The 24,713-nt window shown below is 42.4% G+C and overlaps 1 protein-coding gene across 3 annotated transcripts in view; it reads right to left on the bottom strand.

Annotated features, from left to right (window-relative positions):
• The window catches only part of LOC134945517 (mesothelin-like), a 79,057-nt gene that overhangs the window by 19,594 nt on the left and 34,750 nt on the right, over positions 1–24,713 (bottom strand). For all 3 annotated transcript variants that reach the window (XM_063934859.1, XM_063934858.1, XM_063934857.1), the window contains 8 exons: positions 24,022–24,234; positions 23,764–23,931; positions 21,262–21,399; positions 21,127–21,176; positions 16,135–16,255; positions 15,972–16,045; positions 8,079–8,202; positions 7,784–7,965 (listed from right to left, as the gene is read on the bottom strand). In XM_063934859.1, coding sequence (XP_063790929.1) covers positions 7,784–7,965; positions 8,079–8,202; positions 15,972–16,045; positions 16,135–16,255; positions 21,127–21,176; positions 21,262–21,399; positions 23,764–23,931; positions 24,022–24,234 — 1,070 coding nt within the window. The remainder of the gene's footprint in view (positions 1–7,783; positions 7,966–8,078; positions 8,203–15,971; positions 16,046–16,134; positions 16,256–21,126; positions 21,177–21,261; positions 21,400–23,763; positions 23,932–24,021; positions 24,235–24,713) is intronic.

The raw sequence follows: 24,713 nt of genomic DNA on the forward strand, positions 1-24,713 counted from the left end.
TCCAGACTCAGCCTGTTCAGGTTCAGTCAGACAACGCAACGGCAGTCGCATACATCAAAAAACAAGGAGGGACTCAAAGTCGCATGACCATGCGAGAGGTTGCTGAACCCTGAATTGGGCCAAGCATCACCAAGTGATATTGTTGGCAGTGTTCGTTCCAGGAGTGGACAACAGGGAAGCAGATTATCTCAGCCATCAGGATTTTCATCCAGGAGAATGGGCTTTACATCCAGAGGTGTTGCAGATGTTTGTCTAGCAGTGGGGTTACCCACAGGTGGATTTAATGTCATCTCGCCAAAATCATCAAACTCCCTAGTATGTGTCCAGAACAAGAGATCCAAAGGCAGTGGTAGTGGATGCTCTCATGATAGCATGGCTGTACAGCCTCGCGATCTGTTTCCACCATTTCCACTGCTTCCTCGGTTGCTAAAGTGGATCAAAAGAGAATCCACGACCGTCATACTAGTGGCGCCTCATTAGCCTTGGAGGGTGTGGTTCTCGGATCTCCACATCTACTCGCAGATGATCCGTGACCGCTTCCACTGCATCCAGATCTGCTACAACAGGGACCGTTCCTTTACCCTGATTTAGCATGGCTGCGTTTGACGGGGTGGCTGTTGAAACTGCTCTCTTAAGACGAGAGGGCATTCCAGAGTCGCTATACCAACCATGTTACGTGCTAGGAAGCCAGTTACAGCAGCTCATTATCACAGATATGGCGAACTTATATAGGTTGGTGTGAAGCTCGGAAGTTTCCGACATCTTATATCAAGTTATCCCGTCTTTTGCTATTTTTACAGGCGGGGTTAGATGGAGGACTATATTTAGCTACACTAAAAATGCAGGTCTCTGCCTTTTCAATTTTCTTTCAAAGGCATTTGGCTCTTTTGCCAACAGTTCATACTTTCCTGCAAGGTGTCCTTAGAGTTCAACCTCCATTCATACCACCTACAGCTCCATGGGACTTCAATCTAGTTTTGGATATTTTGCAGTCTTCAATTTTTGAACCCTTGCAACATGTGGATGTTAAGTTTCTAACTTGGAAAACAGTGTTTCTCCTAGCCTTAGCTTTGGCAAGGCGTATTTCAGAATTGAGTGCATTGTCATGCAAGCCACCTTATCTGGTATTTCACGATGACAGAGCGGAACTTCGGACGAATCCCGCTTTTCTACCAAAAGTAGTTTCTTCTTTTCACATCAATCAACCAATCGTATTTTCTGTTTTTTCAAAAGATTCAGGAACTCTAGCTACTTTGGATGTGGTGCGCACACTCCGCGTTTATTTAGCCCGAACATCAACAGTACGTAAAATGGACACATTGTTTGTTCTCTATGATGCAGTCAAGATAGGGAGGCCAGCTTCCAAACAGACCTTGACTAGATGGATCAAGCTGACCATTCGTCAAGCATACTTTCATGCTAGTCTAAGACCGCCTGCATTTGTTTCAGCACATTCAACGCATTCTGTGGGAACGTCATGGGCAGCAGGTCGTGGAGCTTCTATGACGCAACTTTGCCGTGCAGCTACATAGTCATCAGTGCACATGTTTGTGCGCTTTTGCAAGTTTTATACATTTGCGGCATCAGCATCTAGCTTTGGCCGTCTAGTGTTACAGGTGGCAACCAACTCTCCCGCCCAAGAGAGACCTTTGGTACATCCCAAGAGTACTCCAGTGACCCCTAGTGGATGAAAAAGAAAGGAGGATTTTGGTACTTACCAGATAAATCCTTTTCTTTGAATCCACACGGGGTACTGGACGCCCACCCAGAGCAGTTTCACCTGGCTGGGGTAAGTTCAGTAAATCTTATGGTAACACATTCTCACCGACTTGTTCAAATGTTAAGGTGATTATTATCTATTGTTGTGTCAGCTTTCTAGTTGCCTGTTATGTTATGTGACAACTTTGTAGTTGTCCGTTATGTTATAATGAGTATATGTAATTCTCCATTGTTCATCCTCTCTATTGCTCCTGTTTGGCTCAGTAAAAAAACATTGAGGTACCTTGGGAGTATGGAGGGGGTGGAGGGTTACTAATTTATATATTTAAATGTGCCTATCCCTGCTACCGCCCCGTCCATATCCAAGAGTACTCCAGTGCTCCCTGTGGATTCAAAGAAAAGGATTTATCTGGTAAGTACCCAAATCCTCCTTTTACGTACTCATACACGTATTGTGCGATACTGTTGGTGAAATTAAACCATAGCGTTAGATTATCATCTCTGACTCATACACGTATTGTGACACTGTAGGTGGTAAATTTTTTGTACAAATTGTGGTGTGTGCTGTTCCCCACTTGGTTTGTGCTTGTTGATAGATATTGAGAATTAGCAATTGAGAAGAGAGCCATAGACAGCTTAAGTCAGGGCATGTAAAATCAAAGAAAGAGTAAAAGTAGGATTAGTGCAATAATATAACCAATAAAAATTGTTGAAAAAATATATATAGCGTGCTGTGCTTGATAGGATGTCAGCAGCTCAATTAATGTGTTTTAACAATATATCCAATTCAGCATAGACTGATAGCGAGTGCTAAAATGTAAACTATTGTGTGTATGGACATGATACATGCTGCACAAAAAATGAAAAATAATAAATAAATAGAATTGGTAAGGATAAATAAATGAAAAAGGGGAGGGGGAAAGTAAAATGAATAATGAAAGTAAAAAACCAGTGAAAATAAAAATAGAATAAATAAAATAAAACTAAAATGACGCAAAAATGTTTATGCTCACTTTTGTCATTGATGTTTTGTTATGAGCAGTGAGATATTGTTTAAAAGCACAGTCCCAGCATCCAGTGGTAGAAATGCTTTCCCTATCTTACCCTGCAGTGTTCTTCTCAATCAGCGCTGCTGGTAGCCGGGCTCAACAGAACAGGACTTCCGGTCGTTACTCACGGCTACCTCTTCTCTTGCTGAGCTAGTTCTGGCAGTGCTTGCTCTATCTCCACAGGAGACCAAATGCGGCAGAGTGGGAATTCCGGTCGCGACTTGTTTCCGATGCCGATTCCAATGAAGTTCTCCGCTGTCACACTGCTGATTCGTCTTACCAACGTGTTTCACGTCACCTGGACGCTTCCTCATGGATAAATGCTGTTTTGACTTAGTTTCTTTATATAGCAAACTTTATTGTTAAAAATGGATGTGGGCGGAAATGGAACCCCTGCTCTTTTGGGCGGAAATCATATGCTGTTTAATGTCCTCATTAATGCGGGTTCATTCCATCATAATGTGATTTAAAAATAAAAGTAAAAATAAGAATAAGACAAAAAAATAATAAAAAATAATAAAAAGAAAATGATGATACTAAAATAAAAATGAATATAAATATAAAATAAAAAGAAGAAAATAAAACCATAAAATAAGAAGAAAAAATAAAGAAAAAAGAAAAAAATATAAAACATATAAAAAAATGTAAAAAAAAGAAAAAATATATAAAGATAAATAAATAAAGATTAAATAATAAATTAGTATTATGTCCACATTCTACAATTGTATGATAACTAATGTTGAAAAAGTAGAGATATTCATTTTAGGAATGCTCTTAGTTCGATATCAATATTCAAACTATTGGGATGCAAGGTTTTTAATTGGTATATCCAATATGTTTCTTTTTTCTTTAAGAGATTTACCAAGTGATCCCCTCTCCAGCATCGGGTCAATCTCTGGATCCCTATGAAATTTAAACCTTTCGGATCTTTATTGTGGGCTTTTAAAAAATGTGATGACACACTATGGGTTTCTATTCCACGTTTGATGTTGTAGATGTGTTCCATGATTCTGGTTTTTAATCTCCGTTTCATCTGTCCCACTTATTGGATACCACAAGGACATTGAAGTAAATATGTTACTCCTTCTGTATTGCAAGACATTTGTTCTTTGATCTTGAATTCATTATTCGTTACCATGGAAGTAAAAGTCGATCTTGATTGTGTTCCTGTTTGTTGGTTTTTGTAGGCTTTTCATTCTGTAAAAACCCCTTCGGAGTTTGTGTATCTTTTAAATTTAATTTATTTAAAAGACACAGTTAACATCCTGCAAGTATTGAATGCAATAGAATGGCAAAACTCTTACATACTTTGCACCAGTGACATCAAATCCTTATATAGTGTGATCACCCATGAGGCAGGATGTGAAGCAACTCACCATTATTTATCAACTGGGACAGAAATTTCGAATTGGCAAATCAATTTCATAATGACTAACAGATTTCATTTTATGCCATAACTACTTCTGGTTTGAAGGTGACTTTTTTCTTCAAGAACGAGGAACAGCAATAGGGACAACCTTCGCACCAAGCTATGCCATTCTTTTCATAGCTTGGTGGGAGGATCAGGAAATTTTTGACAATAATACCCACAAGAAACACATTATCAAATGGTACCGATATATAGACAACATATTCTTCATCTGGGATGGATCAAGTGAAGTATTGGAAAATGTCATAATCCACATGAATTCCAACAATTTTAATCTGGAATTTACATCTATATATAGCAAAAGTATGGTGACATTCCTGGATCTGGAAGTATACATAAAAGATAATACTGTGCAAACAAAAACCCACATCAAAAAAGTGAATGGAAAAAACATGCTGCTACATAGTAGCAACCACCATGAAAAGTGGATCAGCATCCTTCCAGAAGGCAAATTTCATCGAATAAGAAGGAATTGTGCAGAGGACCAAGTTTACAGGATCCAGAGTGATGATTTAAAAAACAAGTTCATTCAAAAAGGATATAAGGAACATCTTCTGACAAAACAATTAGATAAGGTATACAGTATAGAAAGAAAGGACTTAATATCATACAAACCCAAAATACCACTGACAGAAGCAGACTTTTCATTCATTACACAATTCAATGGCAACCACAAAGAAATTGAAAAAATTCTAAATAGACATTGGCATATTCTTTTGTTAGATGAAGATCTAAAAAAACAATAACCATCAAAGGTGAGAATTGTATATAGGAAAGTAGAAAACCTAAAAAAACAGCATACCAAAAGTTATATACCAATTGAAATACAGCCTAAAACACAAACTTCAAAGGTTTTTTTTCACTGTCCAGAATGCAAAGCCTGCAAAAACAAACAAGCAAGGACACAATCAAGATCGACTTTTACTTCCATGGTAATGAATAATGAATTCAAGATCAAAGAACAAATGTCTTGCAATACAGAGGTATTAATATATTTGCTTCAATGTCCTTATGGTATCCAATACGTGGGGCAGACGAAACAGAAATTAAAAACCAGAATCATGGAACACATCTACAACATCAAACGTGGAATAGAAACCCATAGTGTGTCATCACATTTTTTAAAAGCCCACAATAAAGATCCAAAAGGTTTAAATTTCATAGGGATCCAGAAAGTGACCCCGTGCTGGAGAGGGGATGACTTGGTAAATCTCTTAAAGAAAAAAGAAACATATTGGATATACCAATTAAAAACCTTGCATCCTAATGGTTTGAATATTGATATCAAACTAAGAGCATTCCTAAAATGAATATCTCTACTTTTTCAACATTAGCGATCATACAATTGTAGAATGTGGACATAATACTAATTTATTATTTAATCTTTCTTTTTTATATTTTTTTCTTTTTTATATTTTTTTATATTTTTTATATATTTTTTTCTTTTTTTCTTTATTTTTCCTTATTCAAATTTTATGGTTTTATTTTCTCCTTTTTATTTTATATTTATATTTATTTTTATTTTAGTATTATCATTTTCTTTTTATTATTTTTTATTATTATTTTTGGTCTTATTCTTATTCTAATTTTTATTTTTACTTTTTTTTCATTTTTAAATCACATTATGATGGAATGAACCCGCATTAATGAGGAATTAAACAGCATATGATTGCCGCCCAAAAGAGCAGGGGTTCCATTTCCGCCCACATCCGTTTTTAACAATAAAGTTTGCTATATAAAGAGACTGGGTCAAAACAGCATTTATCCATGAGGAAGCATCCTGGTGACGTGAAACACGTTGGTAAGACGAATCAGCAGTGTGACAGCGGAGAACTTCATTGGAATCGGCATCGGAAACAAGTCGCGACGAAGTCCCGCTCTGCCGTATTTGGTCTCCTGTGGAGATAGAGCAAGCACTGCCAGAACTAGCTCGGCAAGAGAAGAGGGAGCCGTGAGTAACGACTGGAAGTCCCGCTCTGTTGAGCCCGGCTACCAGCAGCACTGATTGAGAAGAACACTGCAGGGTAAGATAGGGAAAGCGGTTCTACCACCCGATGCTGGGACTGTGCTTTTAAACAATATCTCACTGCTCATAACAAAACATCAATGACAAAAGAGAGCATAAACATTTTTGCATCATTTTAGTTTTATTTTATTTATTCTATTTTCATTTTCACTGGTTTTTTACTTAATTCATTTTACTTTCCCCTGCCCCTTTTTCATTTATTTATCATTCCTAATTCGATTTATTTATTATTTTTCATTTTTTTGTGGCAGCGTGTATCATGTCCATACACACAATAGTTTACATTTTAGCACTCGTTATCAGTCTATGCTGAATTGGATATATCAATAAAAATTGTTGTCTATGCAATAAAGACCATCACCAATGCCCCGATGATTAATTTACATTTTTAAAATAAAAAAAATTAAATGACATTCCTAATCAATCTTTACTTCCATTACATACATACTCTACCTCCCTTGGGGCCCCGATCTAGTTATTGATAAAGATTTGTGTCAGACCATTTTTTCTGATTTTTTTTTTTTTGCCCTTTATTTTTGTTCTTAGAGTATTACTAACCACAATAACATTAATTTCTAGGCATTTCCAGGCAATTTTGACCATAGTACAAACAATGAAAAATATATATCCTATAATATATATTTTTAGATGCTGCAATCATCTTTACAGATTATTTTCAGCCTCAGTGTAGGATCAGTTCCTGAAAGTAATGTTCGACCTGGAGAAGGTAACTGCTTTATCCAGCTTTACACAAGGTATGTAGTACCATGTAAATTTAAATGTTTTTGACCAATATACACAACTAATATTTGTATTAATTCAACATATTTCCACTTTATTGCAGACATCTGGGCAGAAAGGGAGTGCAATTGCGCCGAGTTCCGGATGCGCCTCCCTTATATGGAATCCGAAACCTGCAAGATCCGACGCTGGATGAAAACAGTATTGTGATGTGGCCAAATTGACTGGAAATTAGTGGAAATGAATGTTATTGAGGTTAATGATACTGTAGAAAAAAAACAGGCCCAAATTCTGTGATGTTAGCTGTTTTTATGATTTTTTTCTAAAAAAAATACAGAGCGAAAAACGCAAGATTTGGGCCGTCGCACATTTCTACGCAGAACTCAATTTATGCATAACTTTCCCTCAGTTTTGCTTGCCTCTTTTGGTAACAGACATTAGGCCTGGTTCATGTTTGTAAGTAAAGCACAAAAAAGCAAGCAACTGGGCAACACCATGTTACACTGCAGGTGGGGGTAGATGTAATGTGCAGAGAGAGTTACTGTAGATTTGTGTTCAAACTGAAATCTAAATTGCAGTGTAAAAATAAAGCTGTTCTCTCATTTGTGGGCCACATGCAAAAGCAGCCAGTGTTTACACTGCACTGCAAAAATATAACATCCATATCTAAATCCCTGCACGTGCTACATCTACCCCACCTGCAGTGCAGCATAGTTTTGTCTGGTTGCTTGCTTTTTTGCTTTACTGCCAAACATGAATTGGGCCCTTGGTACAGGCAAGAGTTAAAGCGTTTTTTCATTGTTTGATATTATTACTTACCCATATTTTTGTTTCAGTCTTTGTACAATGGCCGAGTTCTGCGCAGCTGTGAAGGAGGAGCAGCTTTGGAGAGCTTGTAATATGTAGGGGTCAGAGTTCATAATTTCCGCACCAGTCAGGTCACAGGCAAGACTGCCCAAGATCTGTAGGTTTCCCATGCTAATTGCTGAGCTTGCGATATTCTGGGAATAAATGTAGTAACCAGCATCACACACATTGTTACTTTTACAATACACTGATTCATTGCAGACTTGTTACACCAAAATCTCCCAGATACTAAATGTGAAATTCTCACCAGACACGTTCTTGCGCTACTGAGTAGTGAAATCCTCGCTGGAGATCCCTGAGGTAGCAAGTTAATGTTAGCCTTTCCTACAAGTTTGAAATACTGCACACATACAGGTGGAGTCGTGTAAGGGCTGTAAAGAAAGAAAAAACGGAAATAAATATGGGTGAAATAACATATATAACCTAAAGACAGTGATATAAGTGACTACCTACTGAGAGACGGGATGCGGCCAGACCGCTGGTCAGTATACCGATGCCGAAATCCTGGCAGTCGGCATGCCGACTGACAGGGACTATTCCCACTCGTGGGTGTCCACGAAACCCATAGAGTGGGACTAGAACCTGTGGCGAGTGCAGCGAGCCACTGACCCCGCTGCGTAGCGAGCGCATCGAGCCTGCAAGGTGCTTCGTTTCACTCACCCCCCCCCCTCCCCCGCCGGCAACCTAAACTCTGGGATCCTGGCGTCGGTATAGTGACCGGAGGTATCCCAACCGCCGGTCACCAATACCCAACCCTGAGAGACAGTGGATGACTTTTAATGCTATATTATCCAAGAAGAATTAGTGGTCGGCTGATTTAAGCTGGTGCTAGACCATAACTCCCAACCATCCTGATTTTAGCGGGACAGTCCCACTATTCGAGGACTGTCCCGCTGTCCTACCCTCGGGCTTCAGTGTTCCACGGGAAATCGGGACGTTGAGGGACTGAGCAGCAGTGATGGCTAAGGAGGTGAGTTCACCATTCAGTGCACAGTGGAGGATGGGGGAATCCCAGCAGCTGCTGGAATACTGGGCTCTCCCCCAGTGTGATGTGAAAATGGAAGTGTGTCAAGCGGGCATGCCTCCACAATAGCGCTATTCAGGGGGCGTGGCCTACAGAGTCAAGGCCATGCCCCCTTTTCATGCATGTGAAGTTTGTCCCGGTCTGCATAAGAAGAATGTTGGAAGGTATGGATAGACTGAGCAATAATTGTTTGATTTTATGTTTTATTTCCTATATAATAGCCCAGAGTGACTGTGTGTATAACGCTGGGCGTGGCTAGGAGCTCTCATTGGGCTAGCAGCAGGTCTATCACACCCAGTCCACAACTGATTGGGCGAGAAATGCCCTCCCACACAGGTTACATCCAATGGGAGGCTCTACCCTTTGGCTGCTGTGTTTTCCCAGAGCAGGATTAGCAATGGGGCTGATGGAGCTGTAGCTCCAGGTCCACACCCCAAAATAGGCCCACTGCATCTGCAGCAACATACCCTCCAACAATTTACACATAAAAATCAGTTAAAATTCGAAAAGGGGGCATGGCCACGGGTAAAGTGGTGTGGCCATGCCCCTTTTCCTATACTTTCAGTGGAAGTTTGGAGAGCCAAAAATCAGTACAGACCATAAAAAAGGTACTGAACCTGCCAAAATTGTACAGTTAGAGGGTATGCCAATGCATCTGCAGCAAGTCTCTGCACTGTAGATAGGGGGAAAAAAATCCTTTTACTGCAGTATCCTATGTCCTGCTGCCAGTCTGCCTGCCCCCTCCAGCATCAACAATCCCCACTCCCTAGCAGCGGCGCAGGTGGAACAAAAGCTGCTGTGGCCACCGGCATAGATGTGTATGAAAGCAGCGCAGCGGAAGGCTTTCATAGCCCTCCCTGCGCTGCATACTCTCTGAGCCCCGGAGCCTCCTCTGCGTGTGACGTCACAGAAGTACCTCCCCGCCACAGCCGCGCCCAGATCCCCAGAGGCCGTGACTCTGCAACACAGCACCTGTGCTGCCGGCCTGAGAGCCCCGAGATGGCCAATGTAATGGATAGAGTGGGTGATATCGCAGAGAGTAATGTCTAGATGCTCAATCAATGTAAAAGGTGAGAGTGCTGTGCAGTGCAGTGGGTGTGCAGTGTCAGTGACACTGCACAGCACTCTCACCTTTTACATTGATTCAGCGAGTCAGTCAGTTCTGCCAGCCAGTCACTATTGTTAGCGCATTACAGGGAAGTAGATGCACTAAATAAACTGCAGCTCCCAGCAGCCCTTAGCACCCAAGCATTCCGGCCCTTAGGGCTTCTGGGAGCTGTAGTTTATTGAGTGCATCTTCTTCCCTGTAATGCGACGCGTTGGGACTCCGGCGCTAAACAATAGTGCCTGGCTGCTTGGCTGCTGTGCGAGTCTCCGGGAGAGCCATTGCCAAAGGGAGGACAGCAGCTTAGGAGGAGAAGCATTACCCGCCCCTTTTGCATCCGTATCAATAGCAACAGCATCAGTGGGAGGGCTCAAGATGCAATCAGCCAATTAGAAATGTCTGCCAACTGTCATTATCATCATTATTTTGCACCATGATTGTGCATGTGAAAAGTATACACCTCCTGACTGGCGCATAGGCATCATCTTTCTTTTGGTCCGCAATTACGCTATTTAGCCAATGTTCATGCACCCTCTCCCTACCCGTTCATCCTCTATAAAGCGTATGCAGAAAAACGCTTACTCCCAATTCTCTTATCAGCCCCTTAGCTAGTACTTTTTGTCTTCTAGCATGTAGTTTTGTAGTTGTTTTGTGCTTTCACACACTTTACCATATGGTCACACTGTCTTCTTTGATTTTTAAAGTTCTTTAAATCTTACAATAGTAGAACTACTTTAAATGGATTATGATTTTTTTTAAATCTTGCTATGGCTTCTAGTTCTAGCACTCAAGCAAGTTTTCCAGGTGTGGCCTCACTAAGGCTGTATAAGATGAGTGTGGCAGAGTTCCTCTTTCCCCATAATTTCTTTTAAAGACCCAGCAAAACAGCTTCTTGAGTGTTAACTGTCCTGATGAAAGTCCCATGCGGTGCACTTATATCAGTATTTAAATCTTAAAACATATTTAAAAATAGCAAATAGATTGTGAACTCACTCTGGTGCTCCTGTGGGGATCAGTATGAGGTTCCGGCAGTCGGGATGCTGGTGGTCAGGAGACCGACGCCAGGATCCCGGCGGCAACTGCAGCATGTCCCCTTGCGGGCTCGCTGCGCTCACCACGCTTCGGGCCTGGTGGCGACCTTAGGTCGCCACAGGGTTCTATTCCCCCTCGGGTGGTGGCATGGACCACCAACCAAGTTGGGGAACCAGCCGACGGTTGGTATTCTGGCTGGTGTCAGGATACCAGTGTCGGTATCCTGACCGCTGGGATCCCAAGCGGCAGTCAATTGACTGCCTTCCCTCCTGTGGGTAATGAGGAATCAGTGGTTATATTGTGCAGCTGCGTTTAATACTGTAAATGTGGATCAAAGCATGGTATTGCCATGGGACCCCCATTCCAGGTTGGAACCAAGGGTGTATCCAGTAGCGGCTCCAGAGGTGGGGCTGCAGCTCAGTCCAAAATTCAAATAGGAGAACCGCACCAACTGCCGGTGACTCCCAGCCAGCGATATTTGGCGGTATTTTGGGGTGGCAGTTGGTGTGACTCCCCTATTTGAATTTCGCACTGTGCTACAGCCCCACCTTTGAAGCTGCCAATGGGTGTACCTAAGGGTGTGGTTCATCAAATCGACAGTGTCTAGGTCGACAATGTTTAGGTCGACCACTATAGGTCGACAGTCACTAGGTCGACATGGATGGAAGGTCGACAGGGTTTCTAGGTCGACATGTGCTAGGTCGACAGGTCTAAAGGTCGACATGAGGATTTATTTTTTTTTGGTGTTGTTTTCTTCGTAGAGTGACCGGGATCCCAAATTAGTGCACCACGTCCCCTCGCATGGCTCGCTTCGCTCGCCATGCTTCGGGCATGATGCTTTCGCTCCGCTACCGCTTCGCTCGGCACACTTTACCGTTCCAATCGTAGTCCACGTGGATCGTTAAGTATGAAAAAATTCAAAAAAAGAAAAAAAATGTGAAAAACTCATGTCGACCTTTAGACCTGTCGACCTAGCACATGTCGACCTAGAAACCCTGTTGACCTTCCATCCATGTCGACCTAGTGACTGTCGACCTATAGTGGTCGACCTAAACATTGTCGACCTAGACACTGTCGATCTTCAGACCGGATCCCGTATCTAAAGTATAATTGGTGTAGGGTGTGCAGTGTGCATGGGTCCTTGAGTCAAGGGATGCCCTCACTTGCTGCCAAAATGAGTTGGAAAAAGTGCTGACTTTAATCAGGTGACCCAACCTCTGAACCACGTAATTGAGAAGTAATCAAAGAGTTTATGAAGCTTTGATGACTTGGACGATCCGTCAAGAACAAGATCGTAAACTGGACCACCTTGCTTGCTGCAAATTAATTAAAGAGGTGTCAAATAGCCTGTGCTACATGTTCTGTGCTGTTGTAGATCATTGGGTCGGCCAGAATTAGGTCGACCCCATATGGTCGACAGGGACAAAAAGTCAACATGTAAAAGGTAGAAACTTGAAAAGGTTGACAGGTACAAAAGGTCGACACATTGAAAATGTCTACATAGAAATGGTTGACACAAGTATTTTGTCTGTCATTTTTGTCATTGTGACCCCAATTAGTGTACTGTGTCCCACAAGGTAAGACCATAAATCCTATTTTTCACTCCTATGTGAGCATGGGATTAGGCAGGCAGATCATAAATGGTATAGATACCATCATATACCTCTGATGAAACTGCCATCCTAGTAGGCGGAGAAACGCGTCAGCCGACTCGAAAAATGACTGTGGAACGCAGGTGGAACGCAACGGAAGCTCTGAACTCGGAAGTCTTGGCACGCGATTGCGACCAGCGTCCCCTGCCTCACTGGACTCTACACAGCTCCTAAGCATTGCTGAGCCCTCTAAACTGCTGCAGAGCGGTCAACTGGATAACGCTGGCACTAGCACATGGACTGTGACTCATCTCTATTAAGGTATACAGCTGCTAAAAGCCGCATTGGGACTATTTACCCATCATTAAAGCTGTGCATCACCGCATTAAACAGCGGACTTACAAACGCTTGAACTCCAAAGTCCTGTGAACTATCACTAATATTAAGTCTATTTACAGAGACTGCTTTACTAACATTAAACTGTGCTTTTGCCTCTTGCATATTTTACTACACTAATAAGTAATACCTTTACTGGCTTATTAGAGACTGCCTTATGAACATCAAACTGTTCTTTTGCCTCAAGCGTATTACACTGCAACTAACAGCCAGCATTTGCATTTCTAAATGTTACTTGCTTTGAAACCAGCAAGTGTGAGTCTATTAGAAAGGAAATTATTGTCTTGCTCCTTAAATGTTCCTCTGTTGTAATTTCTGAATCAATTTTAAAGTGATATCACACCTGTTTTAATAATTTCTTTTTAAAATAAATATAAAAAAATAAACTGTATATTTGTTAAACCAGCAGCTGTTCCAACTGTTCCCAGCTTGGCTCTAACTGTGTGGAGTTTGTATATTCTCCCCTGTACTTGTGTGGGTTTCCTCCGGGTACTCCGGTTTCCTCCCACAATCCAAAAATATACTGGTAGGTTAATTGGATCCCAACAAAATTAACCCTAGCGTAAATGTGTGTACGTGTACATGTGGTAGGGAATAGATTATAAGCTCCACTGGGGCAGGGACTGATGTGAATGGCCAAGTATTCTCTGTAAAGCGCTGCGGAATATGTGTGCGCTATATAAATAACTGTTAATAAATAATAAATAATACATTTCTATTCTTTTTGAGTGCCCACATTATTATTTTTTTCTAGTCTAACTATATTGGTGGATACCCAGATCCTCCTTGTGTGGGCAGCCATTAGGATATATTCTTCAGCTCACTTTGTTTTTGTATTTAGCGCCCACATTTGCTCTTTTCTTCAGATCATATATGGGCTACCCCTAATATATTAATTACTTATTTATTAAATTTATTACCAGTAATTTATATAGTGCATACATATTCCGTAGCACTTTACACACTTCAGGCAAGCTGCCTCACACCACTACCGCTGCACAGGTTACTATTCCCTATCGTAGTCCATTTGGATGATTAATGATGAAAACGTTTTTACAAATTCCAAAACCCCAAAATAAAACCTTGTGTCGACCATTTGTACCTGTCAACCTTTTGTACCTGTCGACCTTAAACACTGTTGACCACATGGGGTTCACCTATTGACTGTCGACCCATTATCCGGAACCGTTCTGTACTGCTCTCATGAGTACATTGAGGAGACTAAGGGCCTAATTCATTCCTGATCGCTAGGCTGCATTTTCGTACAGCGGGCAATCAGAAATAAACTGCGCATCATGTCGCACGGGTAGAAAGCGGATCGCCGCTCAGCGATGGGTTTGTGCGAAGAATCCTTTCGCATGGGTGTTCGCAAGGAGACTGGCAGGAAGAAGGCGTTTGTGGGTGTCAACTGACCGTTTTCTAGAAGTGTCTGGAAAAACGCAGGCGTGTCCATGCGTTTGCAGGGAGGGTTCCTGACGTCAATTCCGGTCCCGGACAGGCTGAAGTGTTCACAGCGGCTGAGTAAGTCCTGGGCTACTCAGAGACTGCACAAAATCTGTTCGTACAGCTCTGCTACACATGCGTTCGCACACTTGCAAATACCCTCCCCTATGGACGGCAACTATGTGAACGCAGGACTGCAAAAAAACCCTAGCAAGCGAACAGGTCTGAATTAGGCCCTAAGAGACTTAACACATTTCGAGTATCCAAATATGTTTTGACCATGAAATATTTGTTATTACATTGTAACTAGATGTTTCTTTTTCCACTACTGTTTTTTCCCCAAGTAAGTTAAAAAAATATTTGTAAGTGCTGTATTTCAAACATAAAGCAGTAGAAAAATAATGTCATTATTGATTGGAGGAAGGGTTATACAAATCAAAAGCCCTACACAGTGGGCGATTTCCGGCTGAGGTGCCCGACGGACAACCCGGCGGCTGGTTCAGGGGGTGACGGGGGGAGTGAAGTTTCTTCACACGGCCCCATAGCCCGGTATCCGTTCAGATGGTCGACCATGTTATGGTCGACAGTCATTAGGTCGACCACTATTGGTCGACATTGACATGGTCGACATGGACACATGGTCGACACATGAAAATGGTCTACACATGAAAGGTCGACACATGAAAAGGTCGACATGCGTTTTTTAACTTTTTTTTCTTTTGGGGAACTTTTCCATACTTTACGATCCACGTGGACTACGATTGGAACGGTAATCTGTGCCGAGCGAAGCGGTAGCGGAGCGAAGGCACCATGCCCGAAGCATGGCGAGCGAAGCGAGCCATGCGAGGGGACGCGGTGCACTAATTGGGGTTCCCAGTCACTTTACGCAAAAAACGACACCAAAAAAAGTAAAAAAACACATGTAGATCTTTTCATGTGTCGACCTTTCATGTGTCGACCATTTTCACGTGTCGACCATGTGTCCATGTCGACCATGTCAATGTCGACCAATAGTGGTCGACCTAATGACTGTCAACCATAACATGGTCGACCATTCATACCAGAACCCCATAGCCCTGCATGCTAATGTGGATGATATCATACCCTCCAACATTTTGCACATAAAAGTCGGTACAAACCCGAAAAGTGGGCATGGCTACGGGTATACTGTCAATGGAAGTTTGGAGAGCCAAAAATCGGTACAGACCATAAAAAAAGGTACTGTACCTGACAAAAAGGTACAGTTGGAGGGTATGTGGGGGGCCGCGCATCGTTCATCGTTGGTGCCTACACACACTGAAAGCTTGTGAACGATATCTCGTTCATTAATGAACAAGAACATTCATATCTTTCAGTGTAATTGGACAGTGTGTAGAGCCCATTAGTCCTTTCATTGTTTTAAGCTAAATAAACGCGTGTGCTTTTTAAAAAAAAAATAATGTCACAATCTGTGGCGAAACAATATAGAGTACATCTCATGATACTACAGCTTAATGATTATACCAAGCATACTAACTAATCTATTGAAACCAATTGAAAGACTCTTACCTGAAGTAGAGCAAAACATTACTGGGATAGCTGGAGAAATTGCTGGGTGTCAGTCGCTTGGCCATGCAGCTCAGCTATTGGAAAATATTATGTACCATAAATATAACTGCATTGTTATGTACATTGCATAGATAAGAGGGTTGGGTTATTTAGAGCCACTTACCTGGTTACTATCTATGGTCACTGACTTGCCATTCATTGATGTAATGAGATTCTGAAATTGACTGTCACTTAGGACATCTGTAGCGCCACATGTAAATCCTTGTAGCATATAGACACTAAGTCTAGGAGAAAAAGAAATGTTGGTAAACGGAAAGCACAGTTTCAAACGTTAGACCAGTAACAGTGATCGCTAAAACGCGCCATGGCACGTTTTTTTTACCCGATTTTGAAGACCTGGGACTCCAGTTTTTAAAGTGGGTGGGTCCCCAGGGACGCGCTCCTCATCAGCCAATCCCTAAGGGGGATTTGCATGATTGATTGATGCTGGCCCCGGCTGAATGATAGAAAGGAGGTGGAGCCTTTCCCCTCCTCTATGGCGCCTCTCCTGTGCATGCTGCTGCTCGCGGCGGGTGAGTGAAGTGGATGTGGGTGATGGCTGGGCTAAATTGCTGAACAGGGGGGTTGTCACAGTGTCTGGGGGGTGCCGGCGATGTGGCAGAGTGCAGGGATTGGCGTCCGTGATCCAGCAAGTAAAGCTGGGCTTAGTGAGATGGGCTTCCCGCGGTGCCATCTGAGGCGGTGGCCGTGCTGCCGCGCTTGCTTTGAGGGGTTCCGCTTTGTAAGAGGGGCTTCCCGCGGTGCCGTCTGAGGCGGTGGCCGCGCTGCCACACTTGGGGTTCAAGAGAACCCCTCAAAGCAAGTGCGGCAGCGCAGCCGCCACCTCAGACAGCAACGCGGGAAGCCCCTCTCACTAAGCCCAGCTTTACCTGCTCGATCACGGACGCCGGTCTGGCGTCTCTGGCGGGAGGGGGGCTGGCTATGCGGTGGCTGCCTTCCTGTATCTGCAGCGGGTGATTAGATGGGCTTGCTTAGGATTAGGTGGGCTTGCTTGGGATTCTGGTATATAGCCTTTGAACGCCACTGTGGGGTCCTGCGGGAGGATAGGGGTGGGTGGTGATTGGAGCTCTGCTTTGAACGCAGATGGGGGCTTGCTGAAGGGGAATCACTGTTTGCTGACTGTGTTCTAAATATGCTGCAGGGTGTACAGCTCCGAGTGGGGCGAATTACTGTGGTGGCTGCTTAGTGTTACATGTGTTAACCTGCCTTGTGGCAGGCGCTGGCTAACACGTGGTGTGGGCTGCCTGCATACACTAAATGTTGCAGGGAGGGGGCGGGGATCTGAGATGCTGCGCATGTGTAATTGGATAAGAGGAGTGTCAGTCTCTGCACAGCCACTGGGGTGTGATAAATGTTAATTATGTGCTGCGCAGCCTGTATGTGAGACTACTACTGTAGCTTGGCAGCATAAACTGTTCATTGAGACAGTCACTGTGCTCAGCCTGCGGCATTGCAATCTGTGGGTTTCCTAGCTAGCAGCAGGATTATTTGTTTTAAAATGACAATTGATCTAGTTTATTATATGCTAAGGAAAGGTTTAATATAATTATACTACTGAGGTCACCATCTGCTGACAGCCTGGAGTCTGAACATTATTTAATTTTTTTATAAATGAATTTGATGATGATTTTTTATTTTTATATAAAGCTGAGGGAGACACTTTGTCTTAGTGGGTTATACTATACGGTCTCTGATTTGGCATCATAGCAGCATACCTCTCAATATGATGTGTAACGTGCTCTACCTGGTGCAATGTGTATAACGTGCTCTACCTGGTGCTATGTGTATAACATGCTCTACCTGGTGCATTGTGTGTAAGTGCTCTACCTGGTGCAATGTGTATAACATGCTCTACCTGGTGCAATGTGTATAACATGCTCTACCTAGTGCATTGTGTGTAACGTGCTCTACCTTGTGCAATGTGTATAACGTGCTCTACCTGGTGCAATGTGTATAACGTGCTCTACCTGGTGCAATGTGTATAATGTGCTCTACCTGGTGCAATGTGTATAACATGCTCTACCTAGTGCAATGTGTATAACATGCTCTACCTGGTTCATTGTGTGTAAGTGCTCTACCTGGTGCAATGTGTATAGCATGCTCTACCTGGTGCATTGTGTATAACATGCTCTACCTGGTGCAATGTGTATAACGTGCTCTACCTGGTGCATTGTGTATAACATGCTCTACCTGGTGCAATGTGTATAACGTGCTCTACCTGGTGCATTGTGTATAACATGCTCTACCTGGTTCATTGTGTGTAAGTGCTCTACCTGGTGCAATGTGTATAAGATGCTCTACCTGGTGCATTGTGTATAACATGCTCTACCTGGTGCAATGTGTATAACGTGCTCTACCTGGTGCATTGTGTATAACATGCTCTACCTGGTGCAATGTGTATAACGTGCTCTACCTGGTGCAATGTGTATAACATGCTCTACCTGGTGCATTGTGTATAACATGCTCTACCTGGTGCAATGTGTATAACGTGCTCTACCTGGTGCAATGTGTATAACATGCTCTACCTGGTGCATTGTCTATAACGTGCTCTACCTGGTGCATTGTGTATAACGTGTTCTACCTGGTGCATTGTGTATAACGTGTTCTACCTGGTGCAATGTGTATAAAGTGCTCTACCTGGCGTAATGTGTATAACGTGCTCTACCTGGTGCAATGTGTATAATGTGTTCTACCTGGAACATTGTGTATAACGTGCTCTACCTGGTGCAATGTGTATAAGCGCCACTACTGTGTGGTGTAATGTGAATTGGCACTATTATGTGGTCACAACCCTTCCCCATGAAGCCACACCCCTCAATTTTTGCGACGCGCCTACGGCACGCACTGCCTACACTTTGACATCTGTGAGGTGGAGCACCAATTCACTTTCTGCCAAAGGGCACCAAAATGTCTAGTTACAGCTCTGGCGCAAGGTGTCCTGCATGCTACACAGCCCAGCAGCACTGTAACCCCCCCCCCCTTCCCTTGCAACACTTTTGTAGTGTCCAAATAAGATTAAGATTAATAAGAACCTTCATTCCGATGGGACCCAGAAAAAGCAGGCGCTGACTAACACGTGGTGTGGGCTGCCTGCATACACTAAATGTTGCAGGGAGGGGGCGGGGATCTGAGATGCTGGGCATGTGTAATTGGATAAGAGGAGTGTCAGTCTCTGCACAGCCACTGGGGTGTGATAAATGTTAATTATGTGCTGCGCAGCCTGTATGTGAGACTACTACTGTAGCTTGGCAGCATAAACTGTTCATTGAGACAGTCACTGTGCTCAGCCTGCGGCATTGCAATCTGTGGGCTTCCTAGCTAGCAGCAGGATTATTTGTTTTAAAATGACAATTGGTCAAGTTTATTATATGCTAAGGAAAGGTTTAATATAATTATACTACTAAGGTCACCATCTGCTGACAGCCTGGAGTCTGAACATTATTTAATTTTTTTTATAATTGAATTTGATGATGATTTTTTATTTTTATATAAAGCTGAGGGAGACACTTTGTCTTAGTGTGTTATACTATACGGTCTCTGATTTGGCATCATAGCAGCATACCTCTCAATATGATGTGTAACGTGCTCTACCTGGTGCAATGTGTATAACATGCTCTACCTGGTGCAATGTGTATAACATGCTCTACCTGGTGCAATGTGTATAACATGCTCTACCTGGTGCAATGTGTATAACATGCTCTACCTAGTGCAATGTGTATAACGTGCTCTACCTGGTGCAATGTGTATAACATGCTCTACCTGGTGCAATGTGTATAACATGCTCTACCTAGTGCAATGTGTATAACATGCTCTACCTGGTACATTGTGTGTAACGTGCTCTACTTGGTGCAATGTGTATAATATGCTCTACCTGGTTCATTGTGTGTAAGTGCTTTACCTGGTGCAATGTGTATAACGTGCTCTACCTGGTGCAATGTGTATAACACGCTCTACCTGGTGCATTGTGTATAACGTGCTCTACCTGGTGATTGTGTATAATGTGCTCTACCTGGTGCATTGTGTATAACGTGCTCTACCTGGTGCATTGTGTATAAGTGCTCTACCTGGTGCATTGTGTATAACGTGCTCTACCTGGTGCATTGTGTATAACGTGTTCTACCTGGTGCAATGTGTATAACGTGCTCTACCTGGCGCAATGTGTATAAAGTGCTCTACCTGGTGCAACGTGTATAAAGTGCTCTACCTGGTGCAATGTGTATAATATGCTCTACCTGGTTCATTGTGTGTAAGTGCTTTACCTGGTGCAATGTGTATAACGTGCTCTACCTGGTGCAATGTGTATAACACGCTCTACCTGGTGCATTGTGTATAACGTGCTCTACCTGGTGATTGTGTATAATGTGCTCTACCTGGTGCATTGTGTATAACGTGCTCTACCTGGTGCATTGTGTATAAGTCCTCTACCTGGTGCATTGTGTATAAGTGCTCTACCTGGTGCATTGTGTATAACGTGCTCTACCTGGTGCATTGTGTATAACGTGTTCTACCTGGTGCAATGTGTATAACGTGCTCTACCTGGCGCAATGTGTATAAAGTGCTCTACCTGGTGCAACGTGTATAAAGTGCTCTACCTGGTGCAATGTGTATAATGTGTTCTACCTGGAACATTGTGTATAACGTGCTCTACCTGGTGCAATGTGTATAAGCGGCACTACTGTGTGGTGTAATGTGAATTGGCACTATTATGTGGTCACACCCCTTCCCCATGAAGCCACACCCCTCAATTTTTGCAACGTGCCTACGGCACGCACTGCCTACACTTTGACATCTGTGAGGTGGAGCACCAATTCACTTTCTGCCAAAGGGCACCAAAATGTCTAGTTACAGCTCTGGTGCAAGGTGTCCTGCATGCTACACAGCCCAGCAGCACTGTCACTCCATCCCCCCCCCCCTTCCCTTGCAACACTTTTGTAGTGTCCAAATAAGATTAAGATTAATAAGAACCTTCATTCCGATGGGACCCAGAAAAGGACCGATAGGACCTCAATTTTTAAAAGTGAGGGGTCCCTGGGACCCACTTTTTTTTGGGCCCAGGCGAACACGGAGCAAGAAATGGCAGGTATAGATTATTTACCCGGAGTAGTCTGTGAATGTGGTGATCACTGTCTTGAACAACACCTGAGCCTAGGAGGAAACAACATGACAATGACATTTAGGATATTCAGCAAAGAGCACTGGGATCACAGTATGTTTTATGGCCGTGAAGTACCTGGCTAGTTGTCCATTGCATCTTGTTTATTTCGGTGAAACTAAGTTTGGAGTTTAGTAAGATTGATACCGGGATCTCACTGGCCAGATTGGCTGGTACGACTTGGAAGATGCTCATGTTTGATCTGTACTGAATGACCTAACATAGAGGAGACAGCAGCAATAAGTGCAGGTTTTCATGGAAATGCAATACTCTTCTGGAAGATTTATATGCAAAAAAACAACTGATGAATACAACTTGGAAATGCTTACAAACAATCATACGCCATCTTTTATGACAGCAAATACCCCTTCCCTTTGTTCATATCTACCCCCAAGAGTTGTCAAAAAATAAAGTCAGTAATCTGTCAGGCCATTCTGCAATCAACATAAGACTGGTCCCTTTCAGGGCATCAGCGCCCTTTTATGCTATGTTACACCCGTTTTGACTATGGAAGATCAGGGTTGTTGAGGTCATGGGTTAAAGACACACACTACTACTTCTACTACTACTACTACTACTACTACTACTACTACTACTACTATTACTATTCTACTATTATTACTACTACTCCACTACTATTATTCTAATACTATAACTACCACTACTATACTACTACTACTACTACTACTACTACTACTACTACTACTACTACTACTACTACTCCTCTACTACTACTAATCTACTGCTGTTCCTGCTACTACTACTACTACAATTATTACGACTGTCACTCTACTACTAATACTACTACTCTACAACTACTACTCTAATACTATGACTACTCTACTACTACTATACTACTACTGTTACTACTAATACTAATACCACTACTACTTTTGGCAGTACAGATGATGTAATGGTTAGCATTACTACCTCACAGCACTGAGGTCATGGGTTCACTTCCCACCATGGTACTAACTGAGTGGAGTTTTTATATTCTCCCCATGCCCGAGTGGGTTTCCTCCAGGTACTCCGGTTTCCTCCAAAAATATAATGGTAGGTTAATTGGCTCCAAGCAAGAATCAACCCAAGTGTGTGCATGTATATGGTCACACAGTGATGTGATAATAATTGGCCCAGAGTCAGCAGGATGGCAAAGTGAAGAAAGATAAAATATGCGTGGACTGTTCAGAGGGGATGTAACTGGATAGGAAAGCTTTTGAAGCTTAAGTGAGCAGTTCTGGAATGTGATTATTTATTTATTATTAATTTATTACCAGTTACTTATATAGCGCACACATATTCTGCAGCGCTTTACATAGAATGTTTGTCCATTAACATCAGTCCCAGTGGAGCTTACAATCTTTATTCCCTGTCACATGTACACACAAATTAACCTACCTGTATATTTTTGGATTGTGGGAGGAAACTGGAGTACCCGCAGGAAACCCACACAAGCACGGGAAGAATATACAAATTCTACACAGTTAGGGCCATGATGGGAATCGAACCCATGACCTCAGTGCTGTGAGGCAGTAATGCTAACCATTACACCATCCGTAATGCCCTATGTAATGTGATAAGATTGCCTGAAGAGGTGAATTATCAGGGAACACTCGAAGGTTTGAAGACTAGGGGAGAGTCTTATTGTGTAAGGTAGGGCATTCCACAGAGTGGGTGAAACCCGAAGAAAGTCCTGCAACCGTGAATGGGAACAAGTAATGAGTGTGGATGAGAGAGATAGATCTTGTGAAGAGCGAAGAGGTCGGGCTGGGGGCATATTTTGAAATAAGCAAAAAGATGTACATTGGTGTAGTTTGGTTATTGGCGTTATGTGTGAGTAAAAGTATTTAATATACACTACTATTACTACTACTACTACTACTACTACTACTACTACTACTCTACTTCTACTACTACTAATTGACTACTACTATTTCTACTAGTATTACACTTCTATTACTACTCCACTACTACTACTACTACTACTGCTGCTAATTCTACTACACTACTACTACTACTACTACTGCTGCTGCTAATTCTACTACACTACTACTACTACTACTACTGCTGCTGCTGCTACTAATTCTACTACTACTACTACTACTACTGCTACTACTACTCCTACTACTACTGCTATTCCTCCACTACTACTGCTCTACTAGTACTATTACTACTACTACTACTACTACTACTCTACTACTACTATTATTATTATTATTAATACTACTACTACTACTACTTACACTCTGCTACTACTAGTACTACACTACTGCTGCTACTACTACTACTACTACTACTACTACTACACTACTAGTACTACTACTACTACTACTACTACTACTCTACTACTATTATTAATACTACTACTACTATTACTACTACTATTATTAATACTACTACTACTACTACTACTACTACACTACCACTGCTGCTGCTGCTGCTACTACTACTACTACTACTACTACTAACAACGTTCACTTCACCTGTACAGTATGTAATAACTGCCTAGGTATTTTCTGAATAGCATAGTGTGTAGAAGAGCAAATCTCCATTATTACAAGGTAGAATGTAGAATATTACCTTCTGGATAAACCTTTGCTTCAGTACACCTGGGGCTTGTTGCATGTAAGTAGTGAAGCTGCTGTTAGAAGCCAGTACCTCAATGTTTGTCCCTGTCAGCTGGTCCACCACAGAAGTAGGTACACCAACAACCAGGCTGCCTAGCTTCTGCACATTGGTGATGTTTATCTGCAAGAATCCCACACATACAGTATGTTAATCCAGACATTTGCCATATCACCTTTATCTGTTGTTTGTAGATCTATCTCTCACCATTACCTGAAAACCACTACCCAATATTTTTGTAACTATGACAGATGCCTCTGTGATGCTCCAGCCACCGACGGCTGCCAAACTGGGCAGACTCTCCTGCAAAATGGTCCCGTTTATGCTCTGCAATGTGGATATTGGCAGGTCGACAGCGAGAGATCCAAGTGATGTAATAAACTGAGCTGATATGTTCGTGATAGAAGAGAGAAGCCCAGACAGTGCCTGCAAGATAGACATTATGGGGAAGGGGAGATGTATCAAGCCTTGGAAAGATAAAGTACAGAAGTTGCCCAAAGCAACACAACAGCTTCTGTCATTCCACAGACTGTGCTAGATAAATGACAGTTACAAGACGATTAGCTGCTTTGTGCAACTTCTCTACTCTATATTGCTCCAAAGCATGATACATCTCCCTATATACTGGCAAAATAAAAAGCAGTATACATTTGCATCTTTTGGAAACTGCAATGATTATACATGCTGGTTTATGCAGTGCAATAGGTGCCAGGAAGAAAAAGTGTAATAATATAGTCAAGGTGAAAAAGAAAAATTGCTCCTATCGAAATGGTTTTATACAGGTAATGTTTGCAATAAAGTATTTCCCATGTAATCCAGTTAATGCTTTCATGACAAATACAGGGCAGGACGTCTAATGGGCTTTATTTTGAGATAACATGGTATAATATTCATGGATCTAAAAG

The sequence above is a fragment of the Pseudophryne corroboree genome, chromosome 7, assembly GCF_028390025.1.
Source record: "Pseudophryne corroboree isolate aPseCor3 chromosome 7, aPseCor3.hap2, whole genome shotgun sequence".
In the NCBI taxonomy this organism is placed as follows: domain Eukaryota; kingdom Metazoa; phylum Chordata; class Amphibia; order Anura; family Myobatrachidae; genus Pseudophryne; species Pseudophryne corroboree.